The 20,000-nt window shown below is 39.5% G+C and overlaps 2 protein-coding genes across 2 annotated transcripts in view; one reads left to right on the top strand and one right to left on the bottom strand.

Moving 5' to 3' along the window:
- Window positions 1–6,006, top strand: part of LOC148734356 (origin recognition complex subunit 6-like) — a 6,866-nt gene extending 860 nt beyond the window's left edge. The window contains exons 3-7 of the mRNA XM_088755084.1: window positions 914–1,077; window positions 2,533–2,613; window positions 3,019–3,137; window positions 4,520–4,588; window positions 5,141–6,006. Coding sequence (XP_088611210.1) covers window positions 914–1,077; window positions 2,533–2,613; window positions 3,019–3,137; window positions 4,520–4,588; window positions 5,141–5,295 — 588 coding nt within the window. The 3' untranslated portion in view covers window positions 5,296–6,006. The remainder of the gene's footprint in view (window positions 1–913; window positions 1,078–2,532; window positions 2,614–3,018; window positions 3,138–4,519; window positions 4,589–5,140) is intronic.
- A 415-nt stretch (window positions 6,007–6,421) lies between these two features.
- LOC148734354 (uncharacterized) overlaps window positions 6,422–20,000 on the bottom strand; it is a 25,814-nt gene continuing 12,235 nt past the window's right edge. The window contains exons 7-24 of the mRNA XM_088755077.1: window positions 19,425–19,646; window positions 18,898–18,933; window positions 18,427–18,561; window positions 17,819–18,066; window positions 17,321–17,486; window positions 16,913–17,047; window positions 16,207–16,454; window positions 15,336–15,480; window positions 14,520–14,669; window positions 13,159–13,406; window positions 12,690–12,843; window positions 11,641–12,039; window positions 10,899–11,154; window positions 10,114–10,268; window positions 9,208–9,482; window positions 8,071–8,275; window positions 6,894–7,091; window positions 6,422–6,643 (exon numbers count right to left, since the gene is read on the bottom strand). Of these exons, the coding sequence (XP_088611203.1) occupies window positions 6,504–6,643; window positions 6,894–7,091; window positions 8,071–8,275; window positions 9,208–9,482; window positions 10,114–10,268; window positions 10,899–11,154; window positions 11,641–12,039; window positions 12,690–12,843; window positions 13,159–13,406; window positions 14,520–14,669; window positions 15,336–15,480; window positions 16,207–16,454; window positions 16,913–17,047; window positions 17,321–17,486; window positions 17,819–18,066; window positions 18,427–18,561; window positions 18,898–18,933; window positions 19,425–19,646 (3,515 nt within the window). The 3' untranslated portion in view covers window positions 6,422–6,503. The remainder of the gene's footprint in view (window positions 6,644–6,893; window positions 7,092–8,070; window positions 8,276–9,207; window positions 9,483–10,113; window positions 10,269–10,898; window positions 11,155–11,640; window positions 12,040–12,689; window positions 12,844–13,158; window positions 13,407–14,519; window positions 14,670–15,335; window positions 15,481–16,206; window positions 16,455–16,912; window positions 17,048–17,320; window positions 17,487–17,818; window positions 18,067–18,426; window positions 18,562–18,897; window positions 18,934–19,424; window positions 19,647–20,000) is intronic.

Here is a 20,000-nt window from a genome sequence, read left to right as displayed (position 1 = left end):
GAAGGCTAATCCTGCAACATAGAACTTAAAACTGGTCAAATAAGGTGTTTGGAAATAAAATTTGTCTTGAATTTGCAAATCAATAAAAATATGCTCTGACAGCAATGGAACAGTGGGGATTGGCATTGCCAAGTCTCCATTTGTCTGCAGGAAAGCTAGCTGTCCATTCGTTTGACATACTGGTAAATAAGAGTCTAACATGACACTCTCTAGTAAGTGGACATTCCCCCTATTTTTCTCTGGTGTCTGCTAATGAGAACAATTCCTGTAGTTAGACTGCTCTACCAAAAGACAATTGTTTTTCAAATTCCTGAGGGTGTCTGCTTACAAGAGAGTGTTGATTTTATATCAAATCAGCTGTCAGCCAGCCATCTACTGATGTATAAATCAACTCTTTGGAAAATTGTTTGGATACTGCAGTGCATCTGTTCAATAATAGATCACAGATGATGTCACGGTGGTACTTGATGTGCATCTGAGTGTGCCACTGAGATGTTCTTACCACATTTTGACGTCTTCTGTGATATATTCCTGCACAGACCCACGGCAACATGGAATCTCTTTGTTTTATGCGATAAAAAGGCTGTACAGCCCACCGGATTCAAAGGTTTGTTTGAATTGATATCTTCCCCCTCTATTTGAACCAAGATAGATAATCCATATCTTAGTAACTTCCTTTTTACAGTTCATACTCAGTATGTTACAGAGCCTGTTTTATTTTGGTCTGATTTATGGCCTACGCCTTTTGCTCACATATTATTCTCTGAGTAACTTACAATATGGACATTGAACTGGTTTATTAAGAGGTACATTGTATCAACTAGAGCTCTTAGTATACATAACGTGAAAATCTTCACAAATTATCAGCATCAGTTGAGTACAAGTCTCTCACCCTCTTGATTTTTTATCATAGAATGTTGCAATTCAGCTTTCTGGAATGACCAAGAAAGGTTACATCCATACTTTTAAAGCAATTGAGTGTCTGTTGGGAAAACAAAAGGAGTTTACTATCAAAGACCTTGCTGTACAATTTGGTTGCATGGAGGCTTCAGACCTGGCACAGCAAATCCACCAAAGGTGCATACTTTGCTCTTTACACCCTTTCATCAGTATTCATGTTCTCTATACTGTTTTCTTTACATTTTGTATGGTATCTACAAGGAGAATTTGTCTTACAATTCAGAGTTTCTTAAATCTGCAATCATTTTTGTTATTCTCATGACCTTAATGTTTGATTGATATTATAGGAAGAAATCAGATGATTATCACTCTTAGGAACCAAAAGGGTTAAATACCAATGTGTTTGGTGTCATTTGTCCCCCATTGTACCCCTGGTCAATATTACAAATTTAAACCAGTTAAGCGGGTGACGCACCTTGGCAGTTTTAAAAGCCACTTGTGGTGATTTTCAAAAATCCAGAGGTGGATTGTGATTTTTGCTGATGCATGAGTGGCATATAAAATTGCTTATCACTTTGATCAAATTAGCCTTGATCAGCAAATATAATTGCCAGGTGTGTTGTGGGCTTAAGAAGAAGTGTCTGTAATTTAGGGACAAGGTTTTAAAATTGCATCTAGACGTTTTACTCTGTTTCAAGTTTCTTACACTAGGAGAGCCCAATAATTTATTATATAAAAGTTCAATTTAAGGTTAAATTATATAATATGTTCTGGTTTTTTTTGGAAGAAAAAAAAATGGAATGTAATTAACCTAGCTAATACCATCTCTGTGTCACCCTAAAAATTCTGCTGTTCTCTTGAAGTTTGTAATGACAGAAATCTTATACTAATTTGTCAGAATTAAAGTTTGTTCTAAAAATACTCATGTTACAATGAAGAAATATTTGTTGGCTCATTAACCTCTTCAACCCCCACAAGTGACCAAGACATAATTTCTCCTTACGATATCAAAACAATATCAAGCAGACAAGTAATAAGAATAAAGAAGAATATCAACAACGGGATTATTACTTGATCCAATACCGAATTCTTGGAAACAATGTCAGGAATAGTATAACAGACAGTTAAGAGAAATACTAAATAAATGAATTCTTGGAAATGTAGGAGTAAAGAATGGTGGAGATATATTTTAGGGGGGAGGGGAAGGGAGATGATGGATAGGGATGAATGGATCGGGTATGAATGGAAATGGGACGAATAAAAAGTAGAGAACATTTGAGGAAAAGCAAGCTTAGAGCTGAAAGGGTGCTGCTCTTTAAAACAAACAAAGAGTTTCCAGCTTTTCCAAAACCATTATTGATCATTATGGGTTACACTCTCATTGAATTTCCTTACTTAAGTGTCAATTGTTTTCATGTTTCTTTCCATTCTAATATCTTGTGTGGTTTATTGTCAGCTCAGTTCATTTTGTAATATTTCTTTGCCACCTTTGAGTTCCATTACTTCCCAAGCCTCTGTAATACTGTACTTTTAATTTTTGTTTTAATATTAGCCAGAGTGGAATTGAACTTACAGTAACCAATCCTAGCACTCTTATACACATCGGTACGTTGTCTTAATACTTTCTCGTAGTTATAAACAGGAGTTTGTACAAGAAGTTGAAGATGTGAGTCACCCAATATTTAAAGCAGCTGCACTTTATACAGCTTGCAGGTAATTGTCTCAAAACTGATTCAGTCAGTTGTTGTTGTTGTTTTTTCTTGCCATCTAATTGACAAATCAACAGTGATTTAGCATGGTCTGTGCACATGAGGTGCTGCCAAGTGAGTCTGCAACAAATTTTGACCACTAACTGTGATGACAAATATCTTTGTCGATAAGAGTGTAGACTGTGCTAAACCATTGTTGATTTGTTTTTACCACTATATTGACCTCAATTACTATTATTCCTTCATTCTGTGACTTGTTCTGTGACATGTCGCTTTGAGCAGCCTTGTCTGTATTCTTATTGACAGTGGCAAATTGACCATTCAGATAGTGATATTACTGCCAATTGTGGTAAAAATATGTAATTCAAACTCTGACTCTATTGAATCTTACTTGGTAATTTTTTTTTAGGTATAAGAAAATCAAGATAGACAAGACAAAGTTATTGAGTGTTCTGGGAACCTGCAAAAGGTCAACATTTGACAGTTTGTTCAAGAAGATGGAGAAGATACCAGATATGCTAGAAGCTGGTGAGACTTGCAATGAATAGTTTACATCCATGGTTATAATGAATTTGGGTGGCACAGTTTAATCAAGTGTCAGTTAAGCGACATAATTGTATGAGAGAAGACCAAATTTTGCTTGTATATGCTGTTCTAAATCAAGCCAGAACGGGGTTTATTTATTTTATAACCCTTCCATTAATTTTCACATCGCAATTAAACTGCACGTAAAAACACAGTAAAAAAGCCAGTGATGATCTCATGGCGAATGCATGTAATTGACGCAAGCAAGCAAAAAAAAAAGAGCTTGGTTTCCTTCCTTGTAAATAGGAGAATGGAAAAGTTGAAACTCTTGTGTTGACTATGTTTCTTTTTCACGGAAAAAATCGGAGGACAAATATCAATGCGGATGGGGGTTATTGTGTGATAACTGTCCTGTGATTTTGCACCACGTGACATAAAGTAACCAGTAAAATCGCGCCAAAATTAATGGGTGGGTTATAAGTTAAGGTAACATTTTTAACTCCCATGAGTGACCAATGGAAGATGGAATTTTTCCTTACAATATCAATACAGTGTTTCCCAGAAACTGAGATGTGAGAAATAAAGAGAAATATCAATCAGGACATCATTAGTTGATCCAATACTAAATTCTCCAAACAACATCATTAGAATTGTGTGTCACACAGTAGGAAGGATTACCAAAAAGATCTTAGTTGTGAAAGTGTTAACTTTTGTTGAATAAAGCATTCATCCAAGAAGATTGACTCTTTTCTTTGTCTAACCCTTTTTTGCAAATACATTTTTCAACTCTCTTCATTTGACAATCATTTGTTTCACCCTAACAACAGTGAGCATATTCTCCATACTGTACTCTACACATTTCCTGAGCTGCTGACAAGGAGAATTTGTTGAACAATCAAGAGTTTCTATAGATGGTGATCATTTCCTATATTCTCCTGACCTTAATGTTTGCTTCGGTGGTGACATCGTGAGGAGAAATTAGATGTTAGTCGTAATCTAGGAGAGAAGTGTAATTGATTTCTCTATCAGATTTTTTAAACCAAGAATAAAAAAAAAAAAATCATTAGAGATCTATATTTAATATATGGAATTCTGGCATCTTGTCAGAAAAAGCATGAAAATATCCTTCTGGTTCCTTCCAAGACCGTGTGGATGTTGTCCTGTGGAGATTATAAGCCACTTCCTTAATTAAGAAAGTATTGAATTAATTAACAAACTGTGTTAAGATTTGTAAGCAAAAATCGCAAAACAGGTATGGAATCACATAAGGAACTTGGTAAAAAATAGCAGTATACAACATGTGACCCTGTGAGTGAATTGAAAAGGGAATAAAATTATACCAACATTTCTAACATTTTCTCTCATAAATATTACTTTTGATCAAGCTGAAAGTAAGAGGAAGACTTCCAAAAGAGGCTATGGACTTCTACAGAGAGTCAATGAAATAGTGGAAGGTTGGTGTTATCTTAGTGGTCATGCTCTAAATAGTGAAATGTGTAATATCTATACATCCGGAATTATCATTTATGCCCTAATAAAGCTTCAATTTTCTGATTGGATTGTCTCCTCTTCTTCCACCACTCCTCCCCCCCCCCAACACCACACCACACCACACCACACACACACACACACACACACACACTCACACACACACACACACACACACACACACACGCACACACACACAGACACACACACCACACACACCGCACACACCGTACACACTGCACACACTAAAAAAAAAACACCAGAATAATAAACACAGGGCAAAAAGATATGTACAAATGGTTGAAACGCATATAGTATGCATAGTATTTCATTAATCTAACCTAGAAACATTTATCAGAAATTTAGGAAATTAGGTAATAGCTTATATATAATAACTGGTGATTTAAAAATTGGTTTTGAGGAGGACATGAGCTTAGGTTGTGAAGAAATCTCAATGGCTCGAGTGTCGACCTACAGTAAACATGATCCTGGTTCATATGGGACGTTCTCTTTTGTAGATAAATCTCGCTCATCCAAAAAATCAAAGGAGGACGATGAAGGTACAGACTCTGATGACAGAGAGTATGAAGAGTGGAAAAGAAGAATACTGGAATCTGCAACCAAAGCCATACAGTCCCAAGACAAGAAAAGTACAGACAAGGATAACTCATAGTGTTGTGTATTTTTCTGACCATGGTGTCTTAATAGAATGTATAAAGTATAATATCGTTATATCGTTTTCTTTGTTCCCTCTTCATCAAACGAAGACTTCGGCCGAAGCACAATCGTTCGCATCAAAGTGTCTTTCCTGGTTTTGAGTAAATTCTCTGCTGTACAATTTTCAAACGACTGGCTTTTTCAGCTTGAACTTTTCCGCTGGTTGTGCGCGAGAAATCGATCGGTCGGCCAGAATTGGGGTGTGATCGCAGTTTTCAGTCCACAAACATGCTGAGATGATAAATTTTTCAGGTATGAGTGAGAAAAGGTTAGCTAGAGTTACTTTCACGCATTCTTTGGCGAACAAAAGGTTACCTTATTCTTGCCTTTTGAGCATAAAGAGTTGTCATAAGCGTTTCACTCTAACTGCCACTGACAGATATCAGCGGTATTTATGCGTGTGTACACCTGCCGGTTCTTCTTCCTTTGGCGATTTTTTACTTCTTTACCCAAAATAAGGGGGGACGGGGATGGGCCCCTCCCCTAGATCTACCACTGTAATGAATTTAAGAAAAGGAAAAGAAGAGTTCTATGTAAAGAAGAGGCTTACATATTCAGCCAGTAAGATTTCTTCACAAACTAAGCTCGTGTCCTCGCGACCAAAGAAAAAAATCCCAAAATGTCTTAAGTGTGGTTGGTTTAAGCAAATAAAGGGATGATCCTATAAGTGGTTAGAATGAAATAAGTGTCTTGGGTCAATTCGTGAGTTGGTTTTTTGGTTCTCTGTTAGAGGTGCTTCACTGGCTCGTCAAGGAGTAGGCGGTTTGTGCATTCCTCTAAAAAGACCCACCGCGGCCAGGCTTGCTATGCCTGACTTCAAATCGCAGTATAGATTAAATGCTGAAAGTCTGTACGAACAGAATCTGAGTTTTGTCTGCGATCGTTAACAGACTCGAAAAATCTTGCCCCCTTTGTAGACACCGGCACTTGACGAAATTAAACTTAAACCCAGGGCGCAATCCCCCCCCCCTCCAAAAAAAAACTGAAACAACAAAACGACATAATCTGATTCTGCTGATTCTGGTGATAATGTCGTTTGCAAGACTTTGATCCCGCAAAGTAAAATTCCAGCACAATAGGGATAGAAGCTTTATGGTTTATTTGGCTTTCTTTCCGTGTACATTTCAACTGCATTCAAGATCAATTTCTCTCTCAATCTGCTCTTCATTTCATGTTTCCCTTGATCCATTCATACAGCTCAGCGATGTTAGCGTACACTCCGTAATACTGACCACCACAACCCCATCCCCAGCTGGTTGCGCCCACGAGATGCCAGCGGCCGTCTTTCTCGCAGATGAGAGGGCCTGGAATCATGAGTTAAAAAGATATCAAAAGATTAATAAAATGACTGGTGAAATGAATCAGTCTTAGATGATGTTTAGAAAAAAGTCAAGTATATTGTAAGTCCCAAATGATCAAACACCTTCCGCTATTCCGTTATTTTGGCCTTGAAACAGTTTTTTCATGTATCTTGAACATAATGCACTTATACGGGAGCTAGATGAAACACATAAACTATCAAGCTTGAATTAAGAAAGAAGAATTGCATTTTACCTCCACTGTCTCCACGACAGGCGTCGATTCCTCCCCCTAAATATCCCGCACAGATCATGTTGGAAGTTATGAGCTCTGGTCTGTAGTTTTTCTTACAGTCTTCGTCTCCGACTAAGGGAACTCTCGCCTCTCTAAGAACAAAAGATGTGCTTCCTCGTCGACGGGTGCGGCCCCAACCGGTGATGACGCATTCTGTATCTGGAGAAAGACGGGACAAAGGGAGATTTTCGCCGAGTAACAACTATTCGTGAAAGTTCAAAGGGAGAGAGAGTAGTGTGCTCCAGTAGACACACAGCTTTAATTCCGTCTTTCACGGGTATACATAAAATATTTACTACCTAACGCATTTTGAAACACCAAAGAGTAACCTAACCGTTGTGATGACTGTCTTTAAAAATGCTCAGAATTCGACTATGGGCGCCGCCATTTTGAAAAACACCCTAGCAACCTGGCCGCTCATGCCTCTCTTGCCTGAATGGCGTCAATCTCAACAGCATCCAAAGTCGAAGGTTAAGCACCTTTGAAGATCACTTCTTGAAGGTTAGGTTACTCTTTGGAATCTCAAAACAAGATTACTGTCACAATTACTAAGACACCTTTGAGCTGTAAAGATAAAGATTTTATGGTCTCTGAAGCATAGTTCTGTTGAAGCGGAAGATGTTAAGACATTCACTCTGATCAAAAGATGATCTCTTGCTCTGATCTTTCATCTCATTTTTCACCGTGAAGGATGGAACACGCTTGTCGGCCTTAAACCGAGGGATAGGCCCCAGAATCCTTCATCTTGAAGTGAATCTTTACATATTTTACCAAAGGTTTTGGCACATCCGAAATGTCGTGAAATTAGCAGATTGTGCGATTCAATCCAGAACGGTTTTGCTTAAAGAAACACCGACAACCTGTTCTAGTGTTTTTCTTTTTTTTAAATTCAAATGAAATTTCCAGCTTTGGTAAAAATGATCATATCTTCACACGGTTGACATTCACTCATTCAATGTCAGGACTCGATCTCTCCTGTTTCGCGGCAGCGGTCATTCGATAAATTTCAGTAGAACGTTGTTTCTGTATTGGAGTTAATCCAGTTAAGGTGCATTATTGTTTTAACCTGCCCTGCAAGATAAGTTTTTGACTAGAGGACAGGAGAAATTGTATGAATAATCACTAACTTCTTAGTTACCTGGGGGAAAATCAGTGTTATTGCTTTGTAGACATGCTGGTCCTACGTGGCTATGGAAACTGGCGGGAGAGGCCAGCTTAATGACAGCAATGTCGCTATCGTGAGGAGCCGCTACACCGTAGGAAGCGTGTCTAGAAACGGCGGCTATGTCAATTTCTTGTTCGTCACCTTCGTCCGTTCGGATATCATGTTCACCAAGGCGAACCTGTGTTCAAAGCAATGATGATTCTAATAACGGTAACGATAATGACGGTAATAAGAATACAGTAACTAGAATAGTCGACTTGTTCGCAAGATGAAAATAACTTATCGATTAAGTTGTACCCTAACATCAGTATTCCTTCTCTATACACTTCCTTTAGTAGTGACAAGGAGAAATTGTTTAGCAAGCAAGAGTTTCTTTAATTAATTATCATTTCCTTTATTTTCATGGCCTTAATTTTTGGGTCAGGGGTGATATTGCTGAGAGAAATTAGGTGCTAGTTATTCTTTGGCGCTAAACTTTTAACGTTTTAAAGTATGGCAAGGAAAAAATATCAAAGTAGACTGAAGACAATGTAAAAAATTTTAAATTTACACCTCTATCTTGCGATTAAAAGTGTGTTTAAAACTATTTGTACTAACTGAAGTTAGGATAAAATGTCTCTCAAAAGTTTTGTGGAGGAAAAGCACTCGTTTGGCAAGGAAAAAAGAAACGAACCTTTCTCAGCTAGGATGAACATCTATCACACAATCTTCTCTGTGAATCGACATCTTTCTTTTTTCCCGCGTGATTTAAATACATCTTAAGTCTGTTCTCATTCCGACCGGGCTTAATAGCAACTATTCCCAGACCCTTTACGACATTTCTTATCCAAGCGGTATCCCAGACCCTTTACGACATTTCTTATCCAAGCGGTATCCCAGACCCTTTACGACATTTCTTATCCAAGCGGTATCCCAGACCCTTTACGACCATTCTTATCCCAGCAGTATTGTATTCAAGAGCTAATAACCAAAGAGTCCGTGGTATTCGTGACTCATTCAGTAGAAGTTGGACATGTCTGAGCTCGCAAACTCAGGGGGAATTAGATTTTTTAATTTTCTCCCGCACTCGCCGATTGTAGCAGATGAGAAACATATTTCTTCCATACCCACCTTGTAGTCTTTGACGAATGGGTCGGTGTCGGAGGGAATGCAGTGTGCGGCAGTAATCACGTGATACGCAGAAACCAAGGTCCCTCCACAAGTTAGGGCAGTGCAATTTTTACACAGGATGGCAACTTGCCAGGGCCACGCCCCCGGGATTGCAACCTTTCCCCCTACGATAACACCGGGAGCAAATCCAGAGGATGCAGAAGTCTCGTTCATTTTCACCCCACAAGTGAATGAAGGAGGAGAAATGGGATCTGTCGGGCGATCACGTGCTAAGGCTGTATTATGAAATAAAAGCATCCGTATGAAGAATAAATGTTACTGAAACAAAAGGGGAAACATTGCTTGAAGTCTCTTTTGGTTTACTGCGCTGTTTACCTGCGATTTTGGGTGTGCTTTTGTTAGCTATTTCTGGTAGCCCAGATCTGATTTTTGAGACATACAAATCTACGTAACTAGTCCGTGTGTTTTCAACCTGCTTTTAAATGGTAACCGTAACCCAATCGATGTGGCATACAAAAACTATATATGTGCCCACAAACGGGCTTTTTTTTATCAAATATAACTCAAAAGAAATCGTTTGACGGACTTCAAATTAGTAAACCCTTACAAGTTGCAATTTGGGTCTCGGTTTCGCTCTGGATTGGTTGTTTGTTTCTTGCGCAGCACATCCTGATCCTTATCAAAGATAAATTTCTATTCGTACCCGGTCGCTGTTCATCGACTTGAAAAGCGTGTATGACGCGTGGTGAGCCGAGCGCGACGGAAGTGGTGCCAAGAGGTGAGGGAAAATAGACGCTAAGAAATTCACAACGTAGCAACTGGATGCAAGTTTGGAAGATGTAGTCCTACACCTTTAACATTATTAAAGAAGAAAACAGTCTTATGACATAATAAAATCGCGCTTACACTGTTTGCAAATGAATGGTAGGTAACGTGAGCAGCGATAATCGAACCAGGTTCCATCCTGGGTACTCATGTAAACGCAGTCCTCATTCCTGCTCCAGTTATTAGGCTCGCGTCTTGCCCATTTGGTGAAGGTTAAGGGACTGTTATCCTCCCATCTTTCAAAAGATAAGATATTGTTGTAATGAGCATTGCTTAAAAAGAAATTTAAGTCTACACTGGAGGCAAGTGGTCCATCCAGCCCGAGCTTATACTGGCCCCAGGAGCATGAAATGACTAGGGGTATTGCTACTCCCCCGGAGGTTTCCCTGATATTTCGTCGGCACCCATTTAACTTTAGGTTGGAGAGAGGCACTGTTACAGTAAAGTATCTTACTGAAGAGCGTATTAAAAGGACCTGACAAGATCTAGAGAAACTTTTAATCGAGTGTCGAAAGTAATCTGGGATTGCTTTTGTTTTATTTTTGCTCTGTGATTGGTCCAGAAAACTCGCGCCATCCTCTCGACCAATTAGATGCAAAGTAAGAAAAAACGCGACGTGGTCATTTTTGTTTTCCCGCGCTTCAGGCAGTTTACGTGTTTTACTTTGAGTTCTCATTGGCTAATGGTAATGGAACCTCTGTTCTAATGGTTGCTGGGATACCTTTAGTTTTTCTGAATTTGCAGTATTGAAAATTTAGGGTAAGCATTAAAAGCTTAAACTGATGAGCTTTAGAAATCAACAACGCTAAATTTTTTCCCATATGGATTCTGCGTATGGAGAACGCTCAAAACTTTAAATTACTTACGAGAACGTGCTTGAGGAAGATCGTTTTAATCCAATCCAGTAGCCATACATGCCCTCAGAATAACGCCGCATTAGCGAATGTACTTCCTTTTGCTCGTCTAGTGACGTGATGCTCACGAGGCTGGCACTTGATGCTTGACACACTTTACTTGCGTCAGCCCAAGAAGACATTCTTCGAATGTTACTATAAACTTTATAGCAGGCGGTGCTTAGCTCATCCCATCCGGGTGGACACTGGGGTTTACTTTTCTCCAACTCTACGGGTGTGAAGTTAGATGTTTGTAAGCCAATTTAAGGGCTGAAAGACTTTTCACTGCACGCGAATTGGTGAAATAACAGGATTCATTATGTGAGTATATAAACAACAGCGTACAGTTACCACGTATGCTTGCAGATTTCTCTGCGGTAGTTCCTATTCTGAGAGGTGAAGAGTCTTTACCAAATAGAGGAGTTCGTGAGAACAGGCTTCAAAACTTTGCCTGAGTCTATCTAGAGCATTGATTGGTGAAGATCACTATTCGTTTCCTAGCAAGTGATTGGTTTAATTTTTTTTAGCGACTCGATAGATTTTTCCCTAAATTTTCATTGGCAATTTAATCAAGTGGTGAGCAAAATTGTAATCCGGCTAATCTGGTCGGACATATCTGATGCTAAGTAGGATTCTATTTTTAAATGGACCCCCTTGATTTCCACTAAATCTGAGTTAACACCTTGAAGAGTTAACCGCGGCAATTAAATCTTACCAATCTCGCACATGAAAGGATGGCCCCACCCAGGAGCCCCAGTACAGCTTGCGTCCATCCATCCACCACTGTATTTAAACATCTTGACGCAATTCTCGTCTCCAAAAAAATTGTCAGGCTCCTTCGTGAACCATTTGGTGTAAGTAAGTGGTTCTCCATTCTCCCAACGCGAGAATGCCCCTTGAGAGTCTCGGCGAAGCCCGATCCAAACTGCGTAGTCTCCGTAAATTCGCTTAGTTAAGCTTTTGACGAAGTTAAGTTCATTAGCGTCGTTGATGGCGACGAGAGATGCACCATCTCGTTGACAGCGAGCTTTTGCAGCGTGCCATAACATTTTGGCATTAAACGATTTGTAGCACGATCTACCAAATTTAGTCCACCCAGAGGAGCATCTTGACTCTGTAAAACATTTTAAGATATACGATCGAGTATTATAAGACAAATAAAGTTAATTCGTATTCGAGGATGTTTTTACTTTGATTTTAAAACAAATATGCCCAAATTGATTCAGTTTTTTTATTCTTTGTCGGAGTTTTTTTTTTTTAACGCATAAAAATGCTTTTGAATTAAGGATCTTTTGATTTTCTACATTACAACTGCATTAGCTGTATTCGATTTACTGGAGCCAAACACATGCTTCTAGTGTGAATAAGTGTTAAAACTACTAGAATAGCAGACCCTAATTATCAAGAGCTTGCCAAAAAGGGATGCTTCTAAATTCTAATAGCACGCTGTTGTAAGACTTGTGTAAGTTAATCCTTCTTTTCATCGCGGTGAATGATATATCATGATATCCACGCGGAAATATTAAACGACTAAAACGGTATGAAGTGAGTCCGATACTATTGTATTCAGTATTAAAAATAATTTCTTTCTCACTTCCGACTGCTACCGGAAGCGATAAAAAAATACACTTTGATGGAACACTTGGGTCTACGTAGCAAGGACGTGATGTACTTTATTTTTACGTCAAAGGTTCTCGTACCCAGACCTTCCACGGTTAAGCACGGTAAGATCTAGGTACGAGGTAAGGTTACACTAACACTGACCTTTTAAAGGTATGACCTTTGATGTCGTATGTAATGTGGATGTAGTGGGGGTTAAAGGCTGAGCTGCTGCAATACACGGACCAGGATAGATCGAGATCTCATCTAGAGCTATATCACTTCTGTATCCCCTACCACGAGTAGCTTCAAATACAACCTGCGTGAGATAAACCAGTCAGAGCAGTACGAAAAGTGGTGAACACAATGAACCATTTATGATCAGGAAAGTAATATTCAAGGGAAAAAGTACAACTTCGAGGTAGTGCGCCATAAAAATATGTATGAATTTCCAGTTTGAGCATTTTCGCTGGAGGGTCACACAAACCTCGTCTACTAATACTTCGCTCCCTTGGTGCTAATTGTATAAGTTTCCCTCATGTCCTCTTCGTACGAAGTGAGTATATTTGAGCCAAAAACCCATGATTCTCTATAATTATTCTGCGACTTTTATTTGCCCCAATAGGTTGCATACCTGAAATTGAGCTGATGTTTCGACGTTGATCTGCATAGCATTCCATGTATCTCCCCTGTCAGAGCTGTCTTCCCACAAAACCTGATCCATGGATCCGACCTTGCGGTAGACCTTTAAAGTCCCCATATCTTTTCCATGCATGTTGAATTGGAACGCCACGCAGGTCCTGCCAGTAACAACTGGAGAGAGAAGGCGGGCCCGATGGCCAGGTCTCCGAGGATTAGAAGCTTCAGCATAAAGGTAGTAACCTGTAAGAGAGGGAGGCAATTGAAGCTCATCAGCGAGTGTTAGTTGGAATTTTGTAGATTGCAGGATTTGAAACAGATATTGGGCACTCAAAACGATTGTAAACATACATATCCCTCCCAGGATGGGGTCATCTCTCATTGGATAAAGCAATCATACGGTGAATGGAGTTGGGGGTAGAGGGATAAATAGTTGTTCCAAAAATCTCGCACAGATTTCAAGCATTTTGGGGAAAATCGTTTTCTCATGTTTCATCATGCAACTGTGGCTAGTCAGTTACGATTATCAACATCGTCTTAAGGTGGCCAAAGGCATGGACAGATAATCAGTTGAAAGCCATACTATATTTATGCTCTGGAGAGAGTCCAAAGACGCGCATCCAGGTATGCCCTTGGCGAAAATGGCAAAGACCTGTCTTATCAGGAAAGATTGGATATTCTACGTTGGCCTGCACTAGAGAAGCGAAGAGAGTATTTATCACTGGTGGAATGTTTTAAGATAGTTCATAGTTTAAATGGTCTAAATCCATCTTTGTTTACTTATGCTAGTGCCTTTCGTCCTCTCCGCTCTAATCATTGTTACAAATTGAAAGTCAAATCAGCTAGATTAAATTGTTACATGTACTCAACCTTTGTCAGAATCGTAAACCTGTAAAATGATTTACCTAAAGACGTAGCTGAAGCAGAACCTCTGCGAATATTTCAGACCAAAGTCAAGAATTACCTTTTGAAATAATTTTGTATATAGTTTTTATAGTAAGTATTGTATATAGTTAAATCGCAACTTAATGTTCTTTTATTTTGTATATTCAAACAGATGTTTAACTAGATGATTATTTTGGAAACACCCTCGATAGGGCTAACCTTTGGTGTCTCCCTTTCTTTCAGATATTTTTTTTTTGCGATTTTATTGAAATAAAGTATTATTCGCTCCGACGAAGGGCTAACGCTCGAAACGTCAGCTTCTGTAATCGTTACGGTGGCCAATTTACCATTTCAACTTTGTTGATATATCCAAATTATTTCGTTACTCCAACCGACGCAGCTCCAAACAGTTTCTTTCGAAACTATCAGCCTTTATTAAAAGTATATACGGGAAAGATTTTTCCAGCCTACCATTTCCCGAGAAATCAGCTGTTGGTCCTGTACTGGGGTTACTGCCTGTTACACCCTTATTCAGAGTCCAGTCGAATTCATCATTGGGACGGTTGTCTTGAGCGAATCCACACAACGACCTGCTGTCAAAGTTGCAGGACACTGAGCCAGCTGGAAAAAAAATGGAGGATTTCATGCGATAAATTCAAAGTACAAAACTACTCCATGACGGGCTTTATGGAGAGGTCAATCCTCGCATCTAATAATTTTTTTTTAAGAACAAATTTTGCTTTGCCTCAGAGAAAAGCCAAATAATTTCGAGTACTTTCATAAAAATCTGCAGAATAGGGCAAGGAGTTTATCAGCCTCTCTTTAGTACCCTCCTTTTTACGAATTCTTTTATCGTTTTTGTCTCCTCTTTAGAAGTGGAGAGATCAGCTGTTTCCATAAAAATCTAGAAAAAATAGGGCGAGAAATTTATCAGCCCCTCTTTAGTAACTCTCCTTTTTCACAATATTTGATCATTTTTGCCTCCTCTCTAGAAATAAGTGTCGTTGAACTATTCAAAATGTATTACTTTATTCCTGTTGAAAGACACGGAGATCTCACAAAGTGAAGGCCATATAATATTTTCGTAAGTTTTCTTGAGCATGCTTGACAACTAACCGCTGTTTTGGAAATGAGCCCGCACTCCTCCCCTGAACTGACGCGAGGATCAAAGATCGAAATCAAGCCATGAGATAGTTTGCGATTTTGAGAATCAAAAGGAGATATTTCATGATTAAGAGTTGCTATACTGAGCATGTCAAAACCTTTCCATCATAGCAAACCGCGTACCTGGTAACACTGATGGAGTAGTTTTGATAGTTGTAGGGGGCTGAGTAACGACTGTGAATTGATTGCAGTTTCCTGGTTTTAATCTGATTTCGTCTAGAGCAATGTCTCCGGCCCAACCAGTGCCTCTCTTTGCTTCTAAAACTACCTGAAATATTTATAAAAAGAATGAAAACTGATTAGATGAGAAAAAAGGCCAAAGCTGCTCAGTTAACTATCTATTTTACTCTTCCTTAAACATGCAAAATTTAGTGCGAAGTAAAAAGAAAAGAAGTTGAAATAGATTAGGTTTTTTCTGCGTTTCTGGCTCTCCAAAACCTTTTGATTAAGATTAGACACTTTCTTGATAATTTCTATCACGTTAAATTGTGCTTTTGACTCTTCAAAAACTCTGCATTTGCGTTATATTTTGCACTTCTGGGCACTCAGTTGAACAAATACTTCACTTTTTTTCTGGTAGAATAAAAGGCAGCCCGATGTCCCACCAAGGTCAAACGAGATGAAACCTGAAAGCGCATCACATTGAATAGAGCAAATGTTTCCTAGTTCAAAATGTCAGACACAAACCAAATTTAAAAAGTGTCATGTCCTTATCAACAGAGCCATCGTAATATTAAACAGTTTTTAAAAGGTGGCTCTGAACCTAGTAAAACCAAGTTTGAGATACCAGGCATGGTGCTTTTATGAGGCTGGTTGGTTGCTATGATAACGTACCATGTCAATAAATCACACTTAAAACGGAACAGTTATCTACAAGCGAAAACCTGAGATGTAATAAATCGATCAAATACTTTGTGTCTAAAAATTACGAGTTAGCTAAATCTTTGATCTTTGCCTCATTTGAAAAGATTTAGCAAAGTCCCAAAAAGTTTACCTGGTAGGCCTGCGCGCCCTTAATGTTGAATTCGACTTTATTCCATGTTTGTCCTCGGTCGCCTGTGATGGAACCTAAGTTGGTTCTTAGTGTACCCACAAGCACAAAAACATGTAAAGCTCCCATCTGAGAGCCGTGCATGTAGTAATAAAATTGAAGGCAATAGTCACCAATCAAACTCAGCGAAAAAAGCTGGGCACGGTCTCCATTTTGACGCGGAAATGAAGCCTCGGCATAGATATAGTAGCCTGAGGAAGAAACGCAACGCATAACTCAAGTCAGTATGAAGCACTGCGTCAGCAAAATCTCAAGGTAACCCTGTATTTAAACGTCTGCGCATGAGTGAGCGTTGTAATGACTAGGTGGCGTGTACAGGCTGTCAGAGCCAATTTGTCTCACACGAGTTACAGCAGCTAGTAAGTAACGGTGTTTTAAAAGCGAATAACATATTTTGGTAAAGCTAAAACCAGAATGTTAGATCAACAGGATACCTGTACTTTAATACGCTTTGTATTCGAAGAGTGTCGACTTTTCTTTTTACCATCTTTTGTTTCCTTTTACACATTTCTAAGAACATTCGAAATTGAATGTTATTCATACATCCTTTAAGCTTCGAGAACTTGAAAATATAGTTGCATTGATTGTTGATATTCCATTTCGTAAAGAGGCAAAAGAAGATGTTCCAGTACAAGAGCAATTTGCCAACCTGAAGATGAAACATCAGATTTCGGTCCAGTTTCCGGCCCGCTTGAGGTAACCCCTTTGTTTAGAACCCAGTCAAACTCGTCACCATTACTCTGGGTAAACTGACACAAAGTCCTTGTATCAAAGTTGCAATACACTAGAAAACATTCACAGAAAAAGTTTAGTCTCAAAGGAGGAGGAGGGGGTGGTGGTGGGTGCGCTGTGTGTGTGTGTGTCTGTGTGTGTGTGTCTGTGTCTGTGCGTGTGTGTCTGTGTGTGTTTGTGCATGTGTCTGTGTGTGTGTGTGTGCGTGTGTGTGTGTGAGTGTCTGTGTGTGTGTGTGTGTGTGTGTGTGTGTGTGTGTGTGTATGTGTGTGTGTGGAGGGTGGGGGTAAGTCACACGGTGACGTTATGAAATACCCATTGTTACCTTCTCCACGAGTGGGTGGTTGAGGTGTAGGCTGGACCGGAGTAGGTTTTATGACAGGTGGAGCAGGTGTAATCGGTGATGCCTTGCATTTTCCAGGGACTAGTTTAATTTCATCCATGGCAATATCACCTCGGAAACTATTACCACGAACTGCCTCAAATGCGAGCTGCAATGTACACATAAGTAGTAATAAGTAATCTGAAAATCGCTGAGTAGAACCATTTCAAAAGAGATCAATACTTTTATCATTAACTTAAAATGGTGTCAATTTTTTTTCTATCGTCGCTTTTCTATGTCGCTATTCGTTCGTCATAGAATTGAAAGTCAGTAAAAACCGTTCTGACCGATCGTTGGAAACAGCAGTAAACTTGTCCACAATCAACACTTCAGATGAAAAAAAGCGCTCGAGGGGTATTACCCTTCAACGAAGAAAAGATCCTGATAAACCGGGTTACACAACTCGGGAAAAAACGAATTCGTGCTCGTACTCTTCGTTACCTGGAACTGCTCGCGACCTGTCAACGAGTACTCCGCCGAGTACCACTGATCTCCTTTGTTACCGTCGACGGAAAACACTGGAGTGTTTCCCGAGGCTGAAGTTTTGTAAACCCTCAGGGATCCAATGCCAGTTCCCAGCATGTGGAAATACATACGAAGACAAAAAGATCCTGTCAATTGAGGAGACAGCAGAACAGCTTTGTTGCCTTCTACGCGAGGTCTGGATGTCTCGATGTAGACATAATAACCTGTGGAAAAACGTTAGTCAGCAAGGGCCAATATGAAGGGGGGAGAGGGATAAAAAAAATTAGCAGGGTTCTAAAAATAACGCCGCTCCGAAGATAGCGGTTTCTGACATGAACTTTTTTCTCTCTGTAGCTGTTTAAAGAGGATTTCTTGAAGTCGTTCGTGAATGACCTACTGCATGACAACCTTCGCTTCTTCTGATCAGATGGGTCCTACCATGGGGATCAGAGAACGCCGCAGAACTCATAAAAGAGAGATTCAAAGCACTATTTTACTGCCCTTATGACATGCCGAATCTCCGCCGAATGGAAACCTTCCAAAATGCGATAATGCAACGGTAATAATCAAGTCAAAGAGCTGACCTATTACAGACATATCTGTATTTGGCCCAGTCCCACTGCTCCTTGTGGGACCTCTATGAACGGTCCAGTCAAAGTCGTCTCCAGTCCTTTCCTGAGTGAAGTCGCACAGCGAACCAATGTCAAAGTTACAATACACTTATGGAAAAAAAATTAAAATCAATTAACGGATATCACTTTAATCCTAGAAAGAAGACAACTGCTACTTTGACATTTCCTGATTCCCTGATATCATACTTATCACTATTAATCAAGTTTCGGTTTCCATACGATACTGACTTGTGTCGATAACCAAAATCTAATCTTTTATCGAAACTTGACGCGATTTCCCTTACGAGAAGCTATAGGTTTCCAGGGAGGAATTTTTTGTGATCTGGTGGACTCGGAGTCAATTGGAGTGGCCATTCATCGGCACTCCCCCCTCCCTCCCCCACTCCATCTCTTCTCACTGTCTTATTGTACGAAATTACTCACCGACAGAATTCTCATCTGGACCCGGAGCAACTGGCTCTAAAGGAAGAAAATTAATCAAGTTCAGCTTGATACCCTTTTCAGATAGAATTTCCTTTACTGAGTAATTTTTCGATTGAGTGTCGAAAATGATCCGGAATTGGTTTTGTCTTTCTTTACTTCAGTCTATGATGGTCCGGAAAACTCGCGCATCTTTTTCGATCAATCAGATGCAAAACTAAATTCCATCACGTCTACTATCACGAATTGGTTACCCGCGTTTTCCCGCGCTTTAGCCAATTTGGTTGTTGTCGTTGTTTTTTTTAATTCTCATTGGCTCTTCGAAGTGTTTTCCTCTGATTGGCCATTGCGATTACTTACCCACACATGATATGGACTTCTTGTAATTCAAATGAAGGCAGATGGTAATTCGTACCTAGATCCTACCATTTACCTGTGACTGTAATCATTGTAGGTCTGTGTACGAGCCTAAGCAGATTGTAACTGTCTTGGTGTTTGCACTTTCTACGGTATTCAAGATGAAAACTTACTTGTAGGACACTTGTACAACTTATTGATCTGCCGAATGTCATTAGCACTGAGTTCGTTCCGCTGACCCATTTGGTTCGATCCACTCTTCAGTCCCATTATGGTTGGTCGTCCATTGCGGCTAAAGCTATCCGGCCCATAATGCATTATGCTGCTATAGTCGTAAGGTTCTCCCAAATGCTGGATCACGCCCTGATCGAATTTGTCGAAATTGTTTTCTTTGCCTGATGGAATACAATCGTGTGCACAGTTTTTGTGTATTTACATTTCTAAACTCTCCTAGGTGTTTTTGAAAAATATTAAGTTGTAAGATCGAGGCTTAAATGCAAAAAGAAAAAAAAAAAAACAACAGCAACAGAAAAAACGAAACAGATAAAAAAAAAAAAGTTAACGAGCTCAAACGTATGTGTGTGGCCGAGGAGAAAGTAAAGGATGAATTAAAGTAGGACTCAATTTAAAGTGGCTACAAAAAGCGGACTTGGTAAAAAAAAAAAAAGAAAGAAAAAACAGTTGGCAAACATGGGAAGAAGGATTCAAAACTTGCTTCTCAACCAACCTACCGACCTCAGACCGGCTCT

The sequence above is a fragment of the Stylophora pistillata genome, chromosome 3, assembly GCF_964205215.1.
Source record: "Stylophora pistillata chromosome 3, jaStyPist1.2, whole genome shotgun sequence".
Classification (NCBI taxonomy): domain Eukaryota; kingdom Metazoa; phylum Cnidaria; class Anthozoa; order Scleractinia; family Pocilloporidae; genus Stylophora; species Stylophora pistillata.
Note: the sequence above shows the minus strand (reverse complement) of the source record. Positions and strands in the feature narration are given on the sequence as shown.